Here is a 22,647-nt window from a genome sequence, read left to right as displayed (position 1 = left end):
AAATGCTTTGTTCAAGGTGTCAGTCAGAACTAGTTCTATACATGTTGTCAAAGAGCAAAAAATGCCAACCGGGGGAAGAGGATGTTAGTTTCCCCCTTATGCACCTGATCTTGTCCAGTCAAAATGAACTCTCCTCCAAATCTCCTTTCAGGGTCTAGCTAGCAAGCCAACAAAGAAATAGATTTTGATCTGTCCACAGAACACAGTCCTAGCATTCTGGCCAGGCCCGTCCCCATTTATTGGATAGCTCTTCTTGCTTATGGTCTGCACAGTGGAGAGAGGTTGTACTTTTGTTCCACCCATCATATTTATTGGCAACAAATGCAGTGTTTTGATTTACGTCAGGAAAAAAAAAAAAGTAAATCAGGAATGAATTTAGTTCATGTATTAAATTCATAGTTCTGGTAAGCTAAGGGCAGTTATGGCAGTATTTTGTATTATATTAAACATGTAATTTACAAATATTTTGATATTAACTGTTACATTAATAATTTTACTTACCATGTCTCCTTTGGTTTTCTTTTCCCTTATCTTTTCTATGTTTTTCCTCTATCTACTGTTTACTCTGGTTCTCTCTTCCTCTCTATTTGCTTTTGATTAATAGTTTCTTCTTTCCCTCCATTCCCATCTTTTCCTGTGTTTGCTGTCTCCCTCTTTGCTCAGTTACTGATCATTCTTACCTTCCTTCGATTCACATTTCCCCGTCCTTCTTTCATCCCTCCCTCTCCTACTTTATCTCACTCATTAATTGTACCAACTTTCATACTTGGGAGCTCCGTTTCCCTTTGGCACATCTGCAGCTGCCCCAGACACTCCCATTCTGCTGCAAGTCTCACATACAGACAATTCCATCACACAGACATCGATTTTTCTGCAAACCCTTCAGACAACCCCCTATGCTTCCAAACAGATTCCATTGACATTGCTGTACCCCCTACAAGCACCTTCCATACTGCTACACCTTCAAGAGATCCCATGTAACCAACTCCTACAGACACTCACCCCCACAACATCCATGCACACTACCTTTGCTGCACTCTACATACAGATATTTTCCAGACATTACACCCTTATAGATAGGAATTTCAACAGTGACAAAGGCTATGACCCCAGACTACCTCCTCTCTGCTGAGACCCCTCTGACTTTCCTACACAGATACACAACACCAACATAGGCAACTCCTACTCTCCTGCATCCCACGTGTAGACACCCATTAATATCCAGTCCTCTCTGTCATGTATCCAATTCTGCATCAGATGTCACAGTCCCATTCCCCTACACAGGTCTGAATAATACAATAAATAAATTAGAATAATGCTCTCTCACTGCTTCTGTTTTTGATTCAGCAGTTCTCTCAGAGTGCAGCGTCACCCAACAGTTACATACCTGGTTCCCCTGCACCAAGATCTGCTGAGGCGGCCTTCTTAGCTGGTTTCCTTCCTCTGTTTCCATGTCTGTGTCCAGGTTGACACTGAGCCCAGACAAACACCACATGGTTAGAACAATTACATTTGTAATATTAAAAGTTACAAACAAGAGTTACAAGTAACAAGGGTCACAAGTTATGAACCACTGTCCCTGAGCGCTGTAGTTAGTATACTACACTACGGTAGTATAGAAGAGGGACAGATTTCTGGGTCCACGGTCATTCCTGGGGCCTAGCATTATTGCATGTTCAGTCCCTGGTATGAGGGCAAATAGGAGGGAAAGGTGAAAGTAGCATGTTAGCCAATACATATATATTAGGTGTAATATACACCATGATAATAGGTATTATATGCATGGTTTTACTACAGTATAATGACAATGGCGGATTAGCCACTGGGCCAATGGGGCCTGGGCCCAGGGGCCCTGAAAAAATGGGCAGCCCCACGCCCCGACCTCCCTGGCTGGAGCGCCAGGCAGGCAGGCAGGCCAAGCCCCTGCATCCCCACCTTGCTCCCTGGCTGGAGCACCGGAGCAAGCTCTCGTGCCCTGACCCTATTTCCCCTGCAGACCACAGCTTAAAAACTACTATTCTATGGGAATTACAACCTTCTGCGGACCCCTTAGACCAGTGGTTCTCAAACTTTTGTACTGGCGACCCCTTTCACATACCAAGCCTCTGAGTGTGACCTCCCCCTTATAAATGAAAAACACTTTTTAATATATTTAACACAATTATAAATGCTGGAGGCAAAGCGGGGCTTGGGGTGGAGGCTGACAGCTCGCGACCCCTCATGTAATGACCTCGTCCCGACCCCCAGTTTGAGAACCCCTGCCTTAGACATAGTCTGCGTACCCCCGGGGTCCATGGACCACAGGTTGAAAACCACTACATTAGAATTTACAGCCAAGTGGTACAGACTAACATGGTGTAGACATGCCCAGGAGTTGGCACTTGTTCATACCTGTTGGCCTGTTACATGTCCATGTAATAAGGGTGGAGGGTTATATTGCAGTGGCTGGCCAAGCAATGGGTATCTGGCATCTCCTGAAGATGAGAAAAATAGTCTTAATACTTTTTCTTGGTTTAATATAAAAACTCTAAATGCTCTTAACAGTCTACACCTCACAAATATGGTATACAACGTAGAATGAATGTATACAAGGAAATAATTGTAATGTGGTTATTACCAGAAAAAATACAAGAGTTGGCATCTTAAGAGAGCGAAAAAGCACTTAAAGAGTTCACCAGACAATAGTAAACTTGTGGGGAAATAATCAACTGAGCGCAAACTGTCAAGTTCAGAAGTCGCAGACTCCGGGCTTGTTAAATTTAAAAATACATTTTTTAAAAGTTATCGGAAGCACTTGTATCCCCTGGTTTCTCTGCCATAATCTCATCTAGATTCAAATCTCCTCAAAGAGTTTTAATAAGATTAAAACTTGTTACAATGTTTCAAATAGCATGTGCACAGCTCCACCCTGGCCCAATGCCACCCACATCTTGAAATTGCCATCCACTTGAGGGGTCCGTAAGGTGATTGAATCGAAATCTTTAAAAATTATGAAAAGGGACTAAGGAAGCTGAGACACGATTGACAATAGGAAGTCTAACATTTATGCAAAAGTTAGTGAACAAATGCAATTTATTAGGGAAAGAAGCCAATGTAGAGAATATGTTCAAAAATAAATACAATTTATTTCTGAAAAGCGAGGCAATAAAGAATTTCTTTTTCTGCCTGCAAACTTCTTCCACATATCACACCCATTATTCTAGAATTCTAGAGCTGCATCTACCCTTCAGTTTCTGACAGGTAGCAGCAACTAATCAGATAATAAACTTTTTAGCTACCTAATCAATTGTTATGTGCTATACACTGGCTCACTAATCTGGACTTGGTTATTTGAACACTGTGAATCAACTGTCTTGTCATGACAGAAGAATAGTCATGTCTCTAATCAGTGAAAACTTCATACTCATTGCTCTTCCATTAAAATGATGGCAGCAGGTTCTGCTCTTGGTCTTTTACAAGGAGTTTCTCTGAGAAAATATTAATTGTGAGAGCATGGCAGGCCCAAAAGGATCGAGATGGAAGGACTCTCTACTTTCTGGCCCATTGATGATAATGATGGGAGGTCACTACCTACAGCTCTATATCAATTATTAGTAACATTACTGTAGTCGTGCCTAGAGGCTCCTGTCTCATTGTTCCGGGCAGTGTACAAACATAACGGTCTTTGATCCAAAGAGTTTACAGTGTAAGTAGTGGCTTGATCAGTGGATTAATCAATGGATTGAAGATGAAGAATGAAGAGTCTGGTGAAAAGGCAGTTTATCTTATCCTACATTTCTACTTCCCCTTCCCATGTACCATGTCATGCCCACCTAGTGCAATGGGTAGGCATATAGGACTGACCTAGCTTTTCTATCCATAAAAATAACATCCGTTGTGACAGCATATTTAAGGTTTGCGGTTTCAATATAAAACTTTAAGCAAATATATCTAAAACTAATTTGTTTTGTTTTAATTAAAATATATCCCAAATTTACAATTCCTTAGTGCTAAAAGTTATTTATGAAAGAGCTGCATGGTTCTAAGAGCCCCCATTACTAGCACGAAGTTCATGGCTTTTTTATTTTATTTGGGGCAAAGAAGGGTATAGAAGCATAAAGTTATTTTTTTATATAATTCAAGGAATACATTTTTGAACATACTGGCAAAAACATTAAAAATCAATCACAATTTGCCCTCAAAACTGATGAAAATTGAAAAAAAAATGGAACATTCATGTATTTTTTATATATATTTCAGTTAGCTAAAAATCTTACCTTGTCCAGGGACAAAAGATCTAGAAAATTGGGACACAATAGAAAGAGGTGTTAACGTGGGATGGAGATTTTTCATGTTTGATAGTTGAACTGGTGCTGGTGACTGGGCTGGTGAGGTGGCAGGACTATTTAGTTGAGGACTATGCTGTAACTAGAGTAAACATGACACAAAGATATTGGTTCCTGAAAAGTCAGTGATTTTAAATGTATTTACTTGAACATATCACATATTTATAATATTCAAATCCTGGACACAACAACATTAATATTACTGTTTGACAAGCACTGGATTTATTTTGTTCCTCTCCAGAAATGAATTCTCTCTTTTTAAATATATGAGTCATAATACGAATGATCTCAGAGAAAAAAAAACAAATCATACCTGTGTGGCACTGTCTAAAGTGCTAAACTCGGTGGATTTCTGTCCTCTTTGATGGTCACAATAATATTTATTTTGTTTCCATTGAGGAGGTGAATGGGTTCGAGGCTGAGGATTGTTGGGTATATTTAGCTGCATCATTACTACTCCTCCACCTGGTGGTGGAGCTACTGCTACAAAACAAAAAGTGGGAGGCTATTGTTAGAAATTAGTTCACTGTGCAACTCATGCTTTATTTACTGAAAATTAGGAAAGTGACAAAAACAGCTAGTGAGATAATAGGTTGCTGATTTTTGAAAATACAGGGATTGGTCTTCTGTAGAATATTTTATTTCCGCTACCAAATAAAATCCTTATAGATCACTTAAAAGGAAGATTTGTAAAGATGAGTGGAGCTATTGAAACTTTTAATATCATTATTAAAACATTTTCTAAGCAAATTGTTCTATCAAGCAGTAGTTGAAAATGCTCTAAATTTACCATGGTTTTATTTTCTGAACAATCATTAGAGCAATCATTACTTGAAGACAGGTGAATATTTAAGGCACAAAATCAAATAATTAAAAATTAAAGTCTAAGCCAGTGTCAAGGAATGCTGTACATTAGGCAAAAGTAGCTGGATAAAAATAAAAACTGTCCATTATGCTTCATGGCAATTAGCAATGATATGCTCAGTGTTTTATTTTTAAGAAAAGACAGTAAAAAACAAGCATAATATTTAACTCTTACATAGTGCCTTGCATCAGAGGAAGCTGGATTAATCCCTAATACTCAAGTGAGGCCAACATCCTCATTTACAGATAGCCTGGTGAAAATGAGTGAGTGAGTGAGGGTGGGGGAGAGCAAGCGACAGAAAGAGGGGGGATGGAGTGAGTGAGGGGGAGCCTCAGGGATGGGGCAAGGGTGTTCGGTTTTGTGCGATTAGGAAGTTGGCAACCCTAGAATAAAGCAAATGGTTTCATGTAAGAATTTATTTTAATTGTCCATCTTTATAAAGATCCATAGAGACCACAATCCACAAATTTTACCACAAACTGCTTTTACTTGACTGGTGTCACTGTATATTTCGGACACAGAAGACTTGCATTTTTAAATTTGGAAGCTACTGAAAAAAAGTTGCTTATAGTTTTCACTTCACTACGCAACAGATCAGTTAACTCACACAAAAAGCCCAGTGGTTTTGCTGCATTTCTAAACAAATAATTGCAAGGGTTTATAGTGAGGTCTCATATTACTAAGACTACATTACTTTTACAAAATATACTATGCTATGAAATGTTTACTAGTACTCTACATGAAGTTCTATAAATGATTAACACTAAACACATCAAAATAAATGAAGTAAAAATAATATTTTGCACATCTAAATTTTCTTCCAGCCTCAGATCAAAAAGCACTTTACAATGTTAGGGAAGTAGTATCCACATTTTAAAGATGAAGAAACTAAGGCACAGAGTGGTTTGTGACTTGACCAAGGCCACCAAGGGAGTCAAATGACAAAATAGGGAATAGAACTTCGAACCCTTGATTTAGTCTGTTGCTGTAATCTCCAGAAAATGCAACAAATAAATATTCATAATATACATAATATAAATATGCAATTATATATAGGGAGAATATATGATGGGATCATATAAAGATTTTATTGGGCATGGTTGTTATGGAAGCATAATTTTGAAGTGGCAAAGGCATAAATAAAGATTGCATTTCTTCCTGAAAGTTTGCCAATTAAACCTCTGAATTACAGATCATGACATATGCACTGTCTATATGTGTCATATTTTACTGGAATTTTTTTTGTAACTCTCCATCTGTTCAGACAGATTCCCTTAGCACTAGGAGTCCAACTGCCGAGACTCAGACCGAGAAAAAAAATACATTTTTCTAAAACCTCTAAAAGTTACCTAACAGCTTTTCTAAACAAGTTTCACCACCTGAAAATGCTTCTCTAACACAAAAAAGTGACTCTGTGCTCCCTGTAAGTAATCAGTCCCATTTTCTGACAAACAAAAATACAAAAGCATTTGTTTCTTTCTACTCCTGTCAATCCTGCAGAGCCTATACAGTCAAGAGAAGGAGAGCTGGTTTCTATTACACTTTGTGCAATTATTAAAAAAAAATAAAAAATTTCCAATCCAATCGGGTTTGCATCCAAACCCAAAACAAGCTTATTGATGGTGATGGGGTTATACAGATGCCACTGTGGGCATAATCTGGCCTGCAGAACCTTTATTATTGGTTATGATGCATGAGGAGGAAAACCCAGATTGACTCTTAACACTGGACTGAATTCCCTTCAAGTGCTCCAAATAATCTGTTCCCAGAGACAGACTCAGTCACTTGCCTCCACACCTTTATAGACACCACAAAATACACTGTCTATCCTTTCCAAACTGGATTATTGTCCCTAAAGGGCACTGTTACCTGAATTACACCCTTTTCTTCTCTCTCAAAAAAAAAATAAATTTTTTTTTACACTCATGTCACTCAAGATTCCTCACACCATCTCTTTAATTCAAACTCTGATAGATCTGATCCATGCCTCCCAATGGTGTTACACCAAAACTGTCAAGATGGATTATTAACTAGCCAGAGTGGGAGAACACCTTATTGAATCGTTAGACCATCTGGTTTATTTTTAGGCATTCTGGAGTGACTCACTCTTCAAGAGCAATAGATAAACAAGCTTCAAACAAAGAAAAAATATATACTGCAGATGAACTGAAATAGTGTACTGCTAAAAGAAGTCTGCCATCTTGCCAATGTCCTGCAAGTTAACCACTCAACAGTAAGCTTAATATTAGAAAGAGGTATACAAATTATCTACTAACACAGGACTCTCAAAGACAGGAGTGTGAGCAACTGGTCTGTTCATAAGGCTGATATTTATATGAGATATTTATAATCTCAGTTCTAAACTTGTCTGCAATAGAACCTCAGAGTTATAAACACCAGAGTTACTGACTGATCAACTACACACCTCATTTAGAACTGTAAGTGTCCAATTAGGCAGCAGCAGAACCAAAAAAAACCCACCCCAAACTACAATACAGTACTATGTTAAACGTCAACTACTAAAAAAATAAAGCAAAAGTTTAAAAAAGATTTGATGAGTTAAGGAAACTGTGTTGTTTCATTTAAATTAAGATGGTTTAAAGCAGCATTTTTCTTCTGCACAGTAAAGTTTCAAAGCTGTATTAAGTCAACGTTCAGTTGTAAACTTTAACCCAAAACAATTATCAAAAAACCCTATGACAGCTATCCAACAAAAAACAAGAAGGGAAAGCTTCTACAGCATTCCATAACCCACTGAACACCTTTGGGAAACACTGGGGTACCAGGACCCACCACATGGATACTATACAACACTCCATCATCATCAATTTATCAAGACTACCCCTAATTGGATCTGAATTATCTGTATTCTCCATGGGACTGAACTTCTGCATCCATCACAAAACCTGATATCATACTAACTTGTGAAGAACCAGAAAAGACTTTTCAACAAATTATTTTTCAACAATCATGACACCACCCTCAACTACCAGCCCCTACCAAGTCACAGGAAAAATGAATCATCTGACTGGACACCTGAAAACTGATGAAACCATACACTTGATCATTACACCGACAGCTTCAGGAAAAAAATTGTCTGTGAAATCCTTAAACATATCACAATCTCTGCACTGCTAAGAGGACAGCTATACAGTCCTTGAAATCCAACCACCAGATAGTGATCAAACCAACAGAAAAGGTGGTGCCATCGCAGCCCTCAACTGTGATGACTACGTTAACAAGACCAACCAAAAACTCTGACACCACTATAAAGAACTCAAAGATGACTCCACAGCACAATTCACCCAAGAATATCATCTAATCCTTCCCCAAACACCTTAAAAAGAAGCTCTGCATCCTCATCCCCCATGAACCCACTCCAGGGATCATCTACATGCTTCCCAAGATACACAAACAAGGGAACCCAGGTAGACCCATCCCATCTGGCCATGGCACTCTTACTGAAGGAATATCAGGATTCATCACCACACAGAGGACCAGGTTCCTCCAAGACAAAACCTACTTCCTCCAGAAACTCTGCTACATCAACAATCTTCCTCAGAACATCATCCTGGATGTAATCCCCTCACCCCCACACACCAACATCACTCACAATGATAGCATCACTGCCTGCTTCAAATATCTACAAAACAAGGGACAACACTCAGATATCTACCCCAAATACACTGCTTCAATACAGGGAAAAAACACCTTTCTGACAGCACACCCTTAGTTGTCACACTGGACACCATACGGGGTATCATCAAACTATTACAACCCCATACTCGATGGTGACCACATCCTCAAAGAAATCTTTCCTGAACTCCATCTTCTGGTCTTTGTACCCACCCAAGCTCATCATCAGAAGCAAACTCGTCACAGACTGAGACACACCAATTCAAAGCTGCACCAGACCCTGCCAGAAAAAGAGATGTAAAACCTGAAGGCATATCTCCACTGCTGTGATCATAAATACTCCCATAACACACCTTTCAAAACTCATGGGTCCCACTATGCCTATCACAACACGTGATGTACCTCATCCACTGCATTATATGCCCAAACAACTAAGTAGGTGAAACCAGACAATCACACAGAGAAATTATAAAAGACAAAAACGCCACATAACCCATGAGTAAGGCCCTACTTGAATCGCAGGATGATTGTAAAAAAAAATTGTGGCCGAGTTGCAGACAAGCAATGGAAAATTGTGGAAAAGTAATAATGGACGTTATTATTTGCAGTAATAAGAGCCATTATTACTTTTCTGCGATTTTCTGCTGTCGGATGCCCGGAGCTAAGAGCAGGGGCTCCTGCTGTCAAAATTGCAATGGAAGCATAATATGTCAGGATCTGCAATTTCTGCAACATTGTAAATTAAGTAGGGCCTTACCCAGGAGTGAACATGTTTCACAAAACGATCACTCCCATATATGACCTCTCAGTCCTCATCTTCAAAGGAAATCTGCACAAAACCTTCAAAAGATGAGCCAAGAACTTAAAATCATACCTCTAACTAGGAAATAAAAATCATGGACTTAATAAAGACACTGGATTTATGGCTTATTACAACAATCTGCAACCCACTAGCCCCCATTTTTTGTCCTATGACTGGCCACTTAACCTTGAATGGTCTCTTACAACACGCGCTAACTACTTATGCTAAACAATCTGTTCCAACTTGTATTCAGCTGTGACACTCTGAGTACCTTTCCAGACCTGAAGAAGTGCTCTGTATAAGATTAAAAGCCCATCTTTTTCACCAACAAAAGTTGGTCTAATAAAAGATATTACCTCACCCACCTTGTCTCGCTAATATCCTGGGGACCAACATGGCTACAACAATGCAAACTAATGTTTGTAAAACACTTTGTATGTGAAAAGCTCCATATGCCTGCTGCTGCTGCTACTATTATAATAATAATAATCTATCAGGTTTATTTATTTATTTCAGTACATGCACAAACACACCATTTTATTCTGAAAGGTGGTTTAAGCTAGCCAGGTGATTCTGCCAAATCACATTCTCATCTGGAGAAACTTGCCCCAAATAAAGCCACTGAAATTAGCCATTTTGTCTGGAGTTTCATTTTATAATTATATCAGTGGAGAGAAGTTCAGTGGGGGATAAAGGAAACAGTGAGTATACTTCATACAGACACAATTAAAGTGACAGCTGATAACTTGATTAACTATTACAACATTTTGATAACTTACTATACTTCTTTGGACAGAATGGTTATTATAAACTAGGAAAGTAAAAGCAGTGAATAAGCCTACCATATAAAAATCCTGGAGGAGTTAGTTTCCTGTGACCTCTAGCTGAACAAATTACTGTCCCCCTGCCCATAGCTTGAAGAATGCCTACTATTTTCCCTCCTCTCCCCCAGCATGACTTCTCCATTGTTGTTTCTGGTTCAACTGATGAAAACTAGAATCTGTTTCCTGAGCACAGGAGCTAACTACACTGCTTCCACGATGTACCCAGCCTCTGCTGGATCAGGTGCAAAATCAAGTCTCAAACTTAGATGTCCCAATTCTAGACTATATGGCCAGCTGGAAGGAAATACAATCATCCTTACAGATCAGCAATCATCCCTACTGAATAACTCTTCTAAGGGGATCCACCAATAATTTAAATTTTATTCCTTTTTAAAATATAGGTGGAATCCTAACCTACATAAAACCATAGGAACCAACAAGATTTAGGAAAGTGAATTTGAGCAGAAGTTGCACAAAAGCTCCAAACTGTAACACGTTCAATTACTATGATGTATTGCAAGTTATAAATAGTAAGGGAGAAATATTTCAGTAAACTCCCTTGTCTTTCAAAAATGATCTCTTCATTAATAATTTAGTTTGTGTTTGCAATCTTCTCCTGTCTCAACTCTCAACCACGGCATACTGAAATACGTCATTACATTTTAGAGAAAAACTATTTATAAGCTTTCCATAACATGAGGCAAACAAAAGTGAGAAATCAGGCTAAATCCTCAGTATACCTCAGTGACATCAACTGCTGGTTTTAAAATATATCTATAAAGCTAATGCACGGATTAATTCTAAATTGCCCCCTTTCAGCCGCATTTATCAAAATACACAGCATAATAATAGCTAGAACTTTCTCTTAGTCATTCAGAAAATGTAGTTCTGATTACTTCACCAACCACCAAAGTTATATTCCCATACCTGTACACTGTTGTCCTTGAAGCTGCTGTGAGTTGCACGGAGAAGATGTTCTAGGAAACTGCATTGGCTCTGATCCTGGAGGCTGCAAATATCCTACTGATGAACTGCAGTAAACAATACAACGGTGACATATAAATAAGAATTAAAAAGATTATATATATTTATTTCAACCATTGCTTTTGAACTAGTTGACAACACATGCTACATACAGGTAAATGGAATTTTTATATCAATTCCCCAAAGAAAATATAATACTTTTTTTTTTTTATTCATTATCTGTTTTTTTTTTTTTTTTTTTTTTTTTTTTGAAAATAGAAAAGACTAAAAAAGAAATTTCAGGACTCTTCACACCTCACGACTTAGGCCTGGTCTACACTAGAAAGTTGTATCACTTTGACTATACTAGTATAGTTAAAGTAGCATAAGCTCCTAGTGGTGATGAAGTGATGATAGTATGAAGGTGCTTTATTTTGGTATTCCCTTCCAGGAAAGGGAAGAAACTTTACTGATAAGGTAACTTTACACCAGTGTAACTGTGTCTACACAAGGGGTTATACTATAGAATTATTTCTGTAAAAACAGTCACTGCCCCACCATATCCCCAACAGTTTTAGTGGTAAAAAACGGTGTGTAGACCAGGACTTAGAGGACAGCAGTCTACATCTTTTCATGTCTGTGCTCTGAAAGATATTGCTAATCTATAAGAATAATTTTAGAAACTGTTAGTGACACAAAACCTATCTACAAGCAAGAAAGCTCAAATACAAAACTGCGTGTAACAAACAGGTCCTCCAGGAAAAAGTTTTCAGGCTTCTGGGTCCAAAGGTTATAATGTCCTTTAGTAAATGTAAACAAGAATAAATTTAGAGGACAGGAAGACATAATCCATCAACATTTTGGCCATAAATAATTTCCTGACTTTGATGAATGCAGAAACAATGAAGATGGTGATAGCTTTTGGCGTGAATTATTATTATAAAGTATAAAAGTAAAATAGATGGATGGACAGAGGCCCATATAGGACTGACATTGTGGATCTCTCTCTTTTCTCTGTGTTCATTTTCACTTTGTTTAATACCCTGCCTCACAGTCTGATTCTAGGCACCCCCAAATTCTCCTGTCAAGGCCTCCACAAGGTGAAAAAGGGCCACCATCTTCGCTGAGGGTACCCTGCAGCTTTAGTCCCATTGACAGTAATGGGGGAATCAGAGAAGGGCTAAAATTTGAAAGATGGAAGGCTGAAGTCAGAAATTCATGAAATCCCTTTAAAAATATTGTGAGACTTGCAACAAAGTTATATGAGTTGGTAGCACAGAGTAAAGAGTCAGGGAATTGAGCCTTAAAGTTGCTTACAAATTTAAGAGGCTTTTCTTGTATCCCTTGCATACCCACGCTTCTATTTTGAATTCAAAAGGAGCATTGGCTGTGCAAGGAATGCAAGATTGGGCTGAAGGCCATGGAGCAGAACAGGGAGTTGCATGCTGGCTCAAAGCCAGACAGCCAGAGCAGGCTGAAGGCAGGAGTTCAACGGAGGAGCTTACTCGCTGACTTCTCAGGGCCAGAGAGCTGGACTCAGAGGAATCATGACAGGGCCATTGACTTTGAGGACTCAAATCTGTATTACTGTCCCTTCCCAAAGTCACTTCTGTGACAAACCTAGTGACTAAAGAAGTCTCTCCAAAGTTTTAAATGTCATGGCAAAAAGGAATTAATGCATTTCCTGGGGCGTGGCGTAAAAACAGTGTTCCCTGAACAAGTGGCTCTCAACCTTTCCAGACTACAGTACCCCTTTCAGCAGTCTGATTTGTCTTGTGTACCCCCAACTTTCACCTCACTTAAAAATCTACTTGCTTACAAAGTCAGACATAAAAATATGGAAGTGTCACAGCACACTATTACTGAAAAATTTGTTTACTTTCTCATTTTTACCATATAATTATAAAATAAATCAATTGGAATATAAATATTATACTTACATTTCAGCATATAGTATATAGAGCAGTATAAACAAGTAATTGTCTGCATGAAATTTTAGTTTATACTGACTTCACTTGAGCTTTTTATGTAGCCTATTATAAAACAAGGCAAATATCTAGTTGAGTTGATGTACCCCATGGAAGACCTCTGCATACCCCTGATTGAAAACCACTACCCTGAATGATTCAGCAAATACTCAAACTAGAAATTCTGTTACAATAAGTTACTTCAAGAAGTAACCTGAGAATCTTTTTGTTTTGATTTTTCAATCACAAGTAAGTGGGTCCCAATTACTGAAGATAACAGTGTTCTATCTACCTTCCATGAATAATAGGAAATAAAGGGGACATAAAAATATATAATTGTGTTACCTAGCTGTAAGAAGTGGCCACAAAGCCACACTAAGAACTAATATTGAAAATACTAAGATCCTAAAGCAAACTCTGTTAGGGGACTGGAAAGTAATAAGCAGGTTATTGAAGATCAAGTTACTGAATTACTCACCTTAAATTATTCTGTTGACCTGATGGAATGACACTGTAATAAACGGGTATTCCTGTTGTGGGTAGTCCTTGATTTGACTGACTGGGAATTATAACAGGCTGTTGATATGTCTGCTGGGGCATTCCTTGGGAACCTTGAGGCACTGAAACCTAAAGATTGAGAACATGTGAAGACTTATTTTCTGCAAAAAAGTTCCTTCTCTGCCTCCAGACCACTCACATCACAGCAGATTTTGTTAAAAATACAGCTAATGTTAAACACTAAAACACACGTTAATTCCATAATTACCCTATCAGAGATATTACCCATCCTAGAAAATTCCCCACCTGATTATCTAACTACATATTCTAACAATTCAATTTTTGATGAACCTGTGGAGTCTTATGTATTTAAATCAGAATTGTAACAGATTTAATATTTATGCGACAAATACCCAAGTAAAATAATATGCAACTAATTGAATACGTAAAGTTATCAAGCTACATTTATAGTATAAAGCAGTTAAAATTAGGGCTGTCAATTAATCGCAGTTAACTCTCGCGATTAACTCAAAACATTTAATTGTGACTAATCGCAGCGTTAAACAATAGAATACCAATTGAAATTTATTAAATTTTTTGGATTTTTTTTACATTTTCTTATATATATTGCATTCTGTGTTGTAATTGAAATCAAAGTATATTATTTTTCAATACAAATATTTGCACTGTAAAAATGATAAAAAATTGTATTTCAATTCACTTCATACAAGTACTGTAGTGCAATCTCTGTCATTGAAGTGCACCTTACAAATGTAGATTTTTTGTTTCATAACTGCACTCAAAAACAAAACAATGTAAAACTTCAGAGCCTACAAGTCCACTCAGTCTTACTTCTTGTTCAGCCAGTTGCTAAGGCCTGGTCTACACTAACCCCCCAAGTCGAACTAAGGTACGCAACTTCAGCTACGTGAATAACGTAGCTGAAGTCGACATACCTTAGTTTGAACTTACCACGGTTCAGACGCGGTCCACACGCGGCAGGCAGGCTCCCCGTCGACTCCGCGGTACTCCTCTCGCCGAGCTGGAGTACCGCAGTCGACGGCGAGCACTTCCTGGTTCGACTTATCGCGTCCAGACCAGACGCGATAAGTCGAACCCAGAACTTCAATCCCCAGCCGCCGAACTAGCGGCTGGGTGTAGACCAGCCCTAAGACAAACAAGTTTGTTTACATTTACAGGCGATAATTCTGCCCTCTTCTTATTTACAATGTCACCAGAAAGTGAGAACAAGCATTTGCATGGCACTTTTGTAGCTGGCATTGAAAGGTATTCACATGTCAGATATGCTAAGCATTCATATGCCCTTCATGTTTTGGCCACCATTCCAGAGGACAAGCTTCCATGCTGATGACGATCGTTAAAAAAAATAATGTGTTAATTAAATTTGTGACTGAACTCCTTGGGGAAGAATTGTATGTCCCCTGCTCTGTTTTACCTGCATTCTGACATATATTTCATGTTATAGCAGTCTCGGATGATGACCCAGCACATGTTGTTCATTTTAAGAACACTTTCACTACAGATTTCACAAAACGCAAAGAAGGTACCAATGTGAGATTTCTAAAGATAGCTACAGCACTCGACCCAAGGTTTAAGAATCTGAAGTGCCTTTCAAAATCTGAAACGGATGAGGTGTGGCAGCAGTCTTAAAAGAGCAACACTCTGATGCGGAAACTACAGAACATCGAACCGCCAAAAAAGAAAATCAATTATCTGCTGGTGGCATCTGACTCAGATAATGAATATGAACATGCGTCGGTCCGCGCTGCTCTAGATTGTTATGGAGCAGAACCCGTCATCAGCATGGACACATGTCCCCTGGAATGGTGGTTGAAGCATAAAGGGACATACGAATCTTTAGCGCATCTGGCATGTAAATATCTTGTGACGCCAACTACAACAGTGCTCTCACTTTGAGGTGACATTGTAAACAAGAAGCAGGAAGCATTATCTCCTGCAAATATAAACAAACTTGTTTGTCTGAGTGATTGGCTGAACAAGAAGTAGGACTGAGTGGACTTGTAGGCTCTGAAGTTTTACATTGTTTTGTTCTTGAATGCAGTTTTTTTGTACATAATTCTAAATTTGGAAGTTCAATTTTCATGATAAAGAGATTGCACACTACAGTACTTGCATTAGGTGAATTGAAAAATACTATTTCTTTTGTTTGTTTACAGTGCAAATATTTGTAATAAATAAAGGGAGCACTGTACACTTTGTATTCTGTGTTGTAATTGAAATCAAATATTTGAAAATGTAGAAAACATCCAAAATATTTAAATAAATGGTATTATTAACAGTGCAATTAATCGCGAATAATTTTTTTAATTGCTTGACAGCCCTAGTTAAAATATCACTTTATTTATGTGAAGGAAGGAGTGTCACATGCTTGTGAGTAGCAGTGACTCAAGCAAGCTATCAGGCAGACTGGTTTTTGTTGTTTCCTATACTCCAATTTCATTTTTTGTTGTGAGCTGGTGTATTCCCATTTAAAAAAAAAAAAAAAAAAAAAAAAAAAGGTGAGGGCTCTGAACCTGGACCAAGACAAGGGGAGAAATCCAACTCCACTCATCAATGTGCCCATCAGACGTAAGAGGCAAACATGATGCCAGTTTGCTTGGAGGGTAAGGCAGAAAGCCCAAGACTGTTATTTGACAGAAAATAAACTGGTAGCCTTAAGAGTGTGGACTGCAGAGTAGCAGTGGTAAAGGTGCAGGTGAATGCGTGAGTGTAAGATACAGATACGAAAACAAATGAAAAAATTCTAGGAGATGCACAATCCTCATGGAGAGATGGGCCAAACTCCTCAAAAATGTCAGGATGAAAAAGACCCATGTGTTGGTGAATCCCTGGGGCAGTGAAAGAACAGTTACTTACCTTATAGTAACGGTCGTTATTGGAGACATACTGTCCACATGCATGAGAGATTGGATTCTTTTGGCCAGCAGTGTCCATTGTGGCCATACCTGTCATCCTAGATGTACCGTGCCACATAAGGGCACATAGGGCAGCATGGGCCCGACTGTCCCTTCGTGCCTTCGCCCATACAGAGTCCCACAGGGCTAAGACACTGTAATAGCAAGGAAGGAAGACAGAATGTGGAATCCATTTGGACAACACATCTCAAAGAACCACAGTTACTGTAAAGGTAAATAACTGTTTCTTCTTTGAGCAATTGTTCATATGGATTTCACTGTTGGTGATTAACAAGCAGTTGTCTGTTTGCTTGGAGATGGATAGTAGAAGTTTTACTTAAACAATGACCGCAGGATAGCCATACCAAAGTAGGCATCCAATGTGGAAACCTTTACAAAAGAGTAGTGTCTTGTGAATGTGTGGACTGAAGTCCATGTAGCTGTCCTGCAAAGTTCAAAAACAGGCACATTCTTCAAACAGGCAGCAGTAGAGGAAAAGGCACAGCAGTTGTTGCTGAAACCTCTGCTTCTTTCTTGGCAGTTGTGAGAACCTTTGAGCTGGCAGAGGAATGCTGCTTGAAGAAAATATCTGGTAATACTTGCTTCCATCTGGAAAATAACGGCTCAGGGAGCAGAGGCACCCTAGATCATTTAAGGAATGGAAAACCTCGTCCGTCTTTAAATTAAAAAGTTTGTTGCCTTCAAAGGGTAGGTCCTCAATTGTTGTTTGGCTACAGAGGTGTCTCATAAGATCTCCTTGGCTCCAATCTTCATAGATTTCCAGAAAGGTCCCCAGTACACACCGCTATGTCAGATGCACCCAGTGCAGCCTGCAAGGAAGTGTAAAATATCAGCTGTCCTTTGGGCATGATCGTCTTTAGTTCCTCTTGGTGTTCTTGAGATAGCCTGCCCACAAATTCAGACACTTGTCCTAATTCAAATAATTATAATTAGACAGAAGCACTTGGTACTTAGCTATGTGTGTCTGCCAGCTGGCAGACAGAGTGTGTATCTGAACGGATCCAGACTACTGGGGTCTTTTTCCCTAGGCTAGCATTTGGGAGGCCCCTGCTGCTTCGGCCTCTCTTAGATAGCAGCTACCACAAGTGACCTTGGTAATGGGTGGGACCTCCTGTCAGCTCACTTGGATGTGGATGGAATGGATACTGGCACGTCACAGGTCTTACACAGGTTCCAACAGTACTGGCATGGCAAAACTGCCAGGCATGGGAGGACATAAGATGTCCAGGAGTTTGAGAGGTTTCTCCTGCACCACTTCCACAGGTATACACAGAGTCTCTGCCATGTGCCTGACGAGGTCCTGGAATGCCTTGAAGTCATCAGCTGGAGATGACGTTGGGTGATTTACTGCCTTGTCGTGAGAGGATGAGGAGATTGCAAGGGGTTTGAGTTGTTCTTCCCCTTATAAATACTACTAATCACTTTCCTCCTCCAACCTTTCCAGAATCTGAGGCTGCAATAGCTGGCCTAACTGTTTGGTCTGTATTGCCCCTTCAGGGAAGAATAATCAAACTCTGGTGGGGGCCAATAATACAGTCTAAAGAGAATATAGATGCACCCCTGCAGAGCATCCAATAGGCTGATACAGCATGGGTGGGGGAGTTAGGGGACACTAGGAGGGATGTTCTCTATAAGCCCTGCTGCCCCTTACAGATTGCTCCCCAGAGTCTCTCCCACTGTGCTACCCAAAAAGGGGAAGAAGGGCATGCAGGTGAAGAGTCTCTACTATGCCCTGACAGGGATGATGATGATGTACACCTCTGTCAAGGAAAGGGCATCCTCTTAGGAGTGCCCTGGCTCTATTGTTCTCTCCTTAACTGAGTAGTGGGTGCAGTTGGTACCAGAAATACCCGCTTTAATGGTCACGGCGACTTAGCTATCACCATCCTCAATCTCTCAGACCAAAAGAGCCGGCACCAGACTCACAGATAAATCACTTGGCACAGTATATGCCTTAGGTACCAACACACTAGCTACTGATGTGCTGAGGACCGAGGAACATGGTTCCAAGGTTGCCTGTAGAGAAGTGCTGAGTCCTGAGGGGCCAGATACTGAACGACAGGTACCGAGAGAGGAGCAGTCTGCATGGTTAGTGGGTACTTCCAGCTCTAACAGTTAGTTCCAGGGCACCAGAGGGATCCTTCTCAGGCAGCTGTTGGCTGCTCCTTGAATGTTGAGCCTGAGACAAGTCAGAATTATGAGTCATGTGCCTCATGTAAGCAGATAGACCGGAGTACTGAGGTCTATCTGCATCCTTCCTTTCGAAGTCCAAGGAGGCTCGCATATAATGCTATAGAAGGAACAATCTTAAGTGGGCTTTTCTAGCTTTTTGAGCCTGCTTAGAGGAGGGGGGGACATGCCCCTCTAAACAAAACAGGCACCTTGAGTGCCCATCATTAAGTGGCATTAAAGCTTCACAAAAGTGCTGGTTTCAAGCTCCGGGGGTTTCACTTGTGTCACTTTGCTAGAACTCCTGTAAGGAAGAGGGCAGGGAGTGAGTTCCAGCCTTATAAGATTTTTGCGTGTGCTACCAAAAGGCAACAAGTCTAACTAACCGCTAACACTAAACTAGCACAATCCACAGAGAAGCAGGTGGACACTGTAGGGGTTCTGTCTCACTGCCACATGTGGTAAGAAACAACTGAGCGATGGTTGGGCCTGCTTTGCCCTTTATGCCCTTGGGTGGGTGTGGAGGTGGAGGGGCCCAATGGACACTGTTGGCCAAAAGAATCTTATGTTGCATGCCTGAGGTGCATGTGTACCATGAGTGGAATGCATGTGGATGATCACTTGAAGAAGAATGCTCAATGTATGCCATCTTTATGGAAAAGCTGATTAAGATCCAAATCCCATTAAACTTTAAAGACATAGCCTACGTTGAGTATTTGTACAGGATTTAACAAAGGGGATGAGTAAACAGTTATACATTTAACTAATTGAAACAATAGCTGACTACAAATATCAAGACAGGATGCTGGAAGCTCTACCCTAAAACGTTTTGAGGAATTGAAGTATGAGGGTTTTTTTATTTTTGTTTTTTTAAACAGATCCAACCCAACTACTCAGGGCAACTGTTGAAAAAAGGCTTTAGTGAAATAGGCTTTTTTAAAATACAACATATTGGGAGTTGGAAGGCCTTTGCTCTATTTCCAACTCTACCAGTGTCATGCTGCGTGAACTCAGGCAAGTCACCTGAGTTTCTGCTTCCATAAAACAGAAATGATACTTAGTAACACTTTGTAAAGTGTTAGAAGATCTTTGCATCAAAAGAGCTTTAGAAGTGAAAAGTTATACATTTGAATATTAAATGTTTGTGCCTCTGCTTCATTCCAGAATGTTACCTTAGCATAAGGGTTATACCAGTGCTTCTTAAAGTGAAACAAGTATTTAAGATGAAACTTAGGAGGATCAGAGAATGGCAATAAATGTGATTGGGCAAAATAGAGGGCTGGCAACTGAAAAAATTTATACGAGGCAGATCATATAATTATTCTACTTAGAAAATTCTCTGCTCCCCATTTACCATATATCAATTATTCCACCAAGGGAAGTAGCTCTGCTATAGAAACTAAGTGACTTGATAGGACAGAAAGTGGCCTAAATTCTTGAGTTCTACATAATAGCAAGGAAGACTAGCGATGACAATAGCTGCAATAGTGCCAAATAATGTCAAAACGTTCTCTTTCCCCCCCAAAACAATGCAAAAGCTTGGTGTCACGGAGTGTGGGGGAGTCAGGGCCCTGCACCCCCAATTCCTGCGATTCACCATGACTCTCAGCCAGCCAGTAAAACAGAAGGTTTATTAGACGACAGGAACACAGTTCCAAGCAGGGCTTGAAGGTACAACCAGGACCCCTCAGCCAGGTCCCTCTGGGGGGCAAGGATCTTAGACCCCAGACTTGGGGTTCCCTGCCTCTTCCCAGCCAGCCCAAAACTGAAATCAAAAACCCCTCCAGCAGGCTCTCTCCCCCTCCTTCTCTCCTCCTCTCCCTTTGTCCAGTTTCCCGGGCAAAGGTGTCGACTCACCCCACCCCCCCTTCCTGGCTCAGGTACCGTCCCTCACCTAAAGTCATCCCCTGCTCTCCCATCCCCCATGCAGACAGTCCCAGTAAAACTAAACAACATTCCCAGGTCAATCCGCCCCGCTCCCTACTGCGTCACACTTAGTTCATAAGGATTTCAAAGTTTGAGTCCTAGGAATTCTAAGAATTAATCAGGAGATTTTTCTCTAACAGAAGAAAAAAAACCAACAACAAAATGCAGAAGTCTTAACAGCTCTGGTTTCATGTACTCTGCACCATATTTAATGCTATGCTCTGACTGTAACACCCAGGCCCTCCATGCAACTATTTAATGGAAAGTTGTGTATTTGTAATGCTCCTGCTTCAGACATTTCACATTACCTTTTAAAGCTACTCAAGCTCCTGCTGGAGCTTTTTTCAGCCTACAAAGTTCAGATTTTTTAAAATTGCTTTACATATTCAAACAAATGACAAGGAAGTTCTGAAAAGATAACTTACCTGATAAGATGGCACTGAAGTATAAGGAACAATCACACCCTGTATCTGATTTCCAATGTTGTTGTGTTGGCTACTGACTAGATTTTGATTCTGAGACTGCTGAACTCCAACCAACCCCTGGTAGGCTTGCTGCTGGTTAGGCATAACTTGGTAGCCTGTAGTTACACAAATATTTAAATCTTGTTTTGAAAACAATTATATTACATCTATAACATGTTTTACACATAGATGTACATATGAAAAGGTTATACAGTTTTGTTAAGACATCTAATAGAACTTTCTCATAGGGATGTCAGGCCAGACTTAATCCCAAATTTATGTTTTGGAAGAACAAGCATTTACAAAAACTAAAAAGAGTAATAGACTCAGACTTTAAGGCCAAAAGGGACCACCATGATCTAGTCTCACCTCCTACAAGCCACAAAACCTCACTCACTCACTTCTGTAATGGATCCATATCCTCTGACAAATTACTGAAGTCCTCAATTCTTGATTTTAAGTCTAAATTACAGAGAATCCACCATTTACTCTAGTTCAAACAAGCAAGTGACCCATGCCGCATAGGAAGGCCAACCCCACCCACACCTCCACCCAACCCCCAGGGTCTCTGACAATCTGGCCTGAGAGAAAATTCCTTCCTAACCCCAAATATGGCAATCAGTTAGACCCTGAGCATGTGGGCAAGATCCACCAGCCAGACACCTGGGAAAGAATTCAATGTAGTAATTCAGAGACCTCCTCATCTAGATAGGTTTCCACTGTTTTACTCTAAAGTCTAATGAAAAATTAAAAACAAAAAACAAAACAAACAGTCCCCTGCATTCCTTGTAATCCAGACATTGCAACATTGGGATATACATGACAACCTGAAAATGAAATACAGAAGAAACAGACTGTACACACACACAAAAAAGGGCGGGGGGGGGGGGGAAGGGTTGGTTAGTGTTTATTCTTCAAGCAATCGATAATGTAAAAAATTAAGCTTGACTTTGTAAATTCCATTTATTTTAATAATTTAAGAGGTTATTCATCTTTTTGGTAAGGACATTTTTTGTTGTTGCTTTAAATTTATGAACATTAACCCAGCTGTGTCCTTTTAAAAACTGGTTATTCCACCTTTAGAGAAGTCTCAGTTGCCTAATAAGAACCGTTAGGTTTTATAACAGTACTAGTAGGAGTTCTTGAAAAGGAACAACTATTCAAAGCAAACCTAAAAATAAACCATTGACCCTTCAACTCTGGTAGCTTGGTAAGAGTGGAATTTTCAGTGTATACAGAGGGTTAAGATCA

The 22,647-nt window shown here is 39.7% G+C and overlaps 1 protein-coding gene across 5 annotated transcripts in view; it reads right to left on the bottom strand.

The window, feature by feature from the left end:
• R3HDM1 (R3H domain containing 1) overlaps window positions 1-22,647 on the bottom strand; it is a 138,335-nt gene that overhangs the window by 2,254 nt on the left and 113,434 nt on the right. For all 5 annotated transcript variants that reach the window (XM_026647432.2, XM_026647434.2, XM_026647433.2 and 2 more), the window contains 7 exons: window positions 21,358-21,512; window positions 13,861-14,009; window positions 11,380-11,483; window positions 4,639-4,808; window positions 4,257-4,407; window positions 2,392-2,474; window positions 1,388-1,472 (listed from right to left, as the gene is read on the bottom strand). In XM_026647432.2, coding sequence (XP_026503217.1) covers window positions 1,388-1,472; window positions 2,392-2,474; window positions 4,257-4,407; window positions 4,639-4,808; window positions 11,380-11,483; window positions 13,861-14,009; window positions 21,358-21,512 — 897 coding nt within the window. The remainder of the gene's footprint in view (window positions 1-1,387; window positions 1,473-2,391; window positions 2,475-4,256; window positions 4,408-4,638; window positions 4,809-11,379; window positions 11,484-13,860; window positions 14,010-21,357; window positions 21,513-22,647) is intronic.

The sequence above is a fragment of the Terrapene carolina genome, unplaced genomic scaffold (genome assembly GCF_002925995.2).
Source record: "Terrapene carolina triunguis isolate 2854851 unplaced genomic scaffold, T_m_triunguis-2.0 Scaffold62, whole genome shotgun sequence".
Lineage (NCBI taxonomy): Eukaryota > Metazoa > Chordata > Testudines > Emydidae > Terrapene > Terrapene triunguis.
This window is presented reverse-complemented; position numbering and strand designations above follow the sequence as displayed.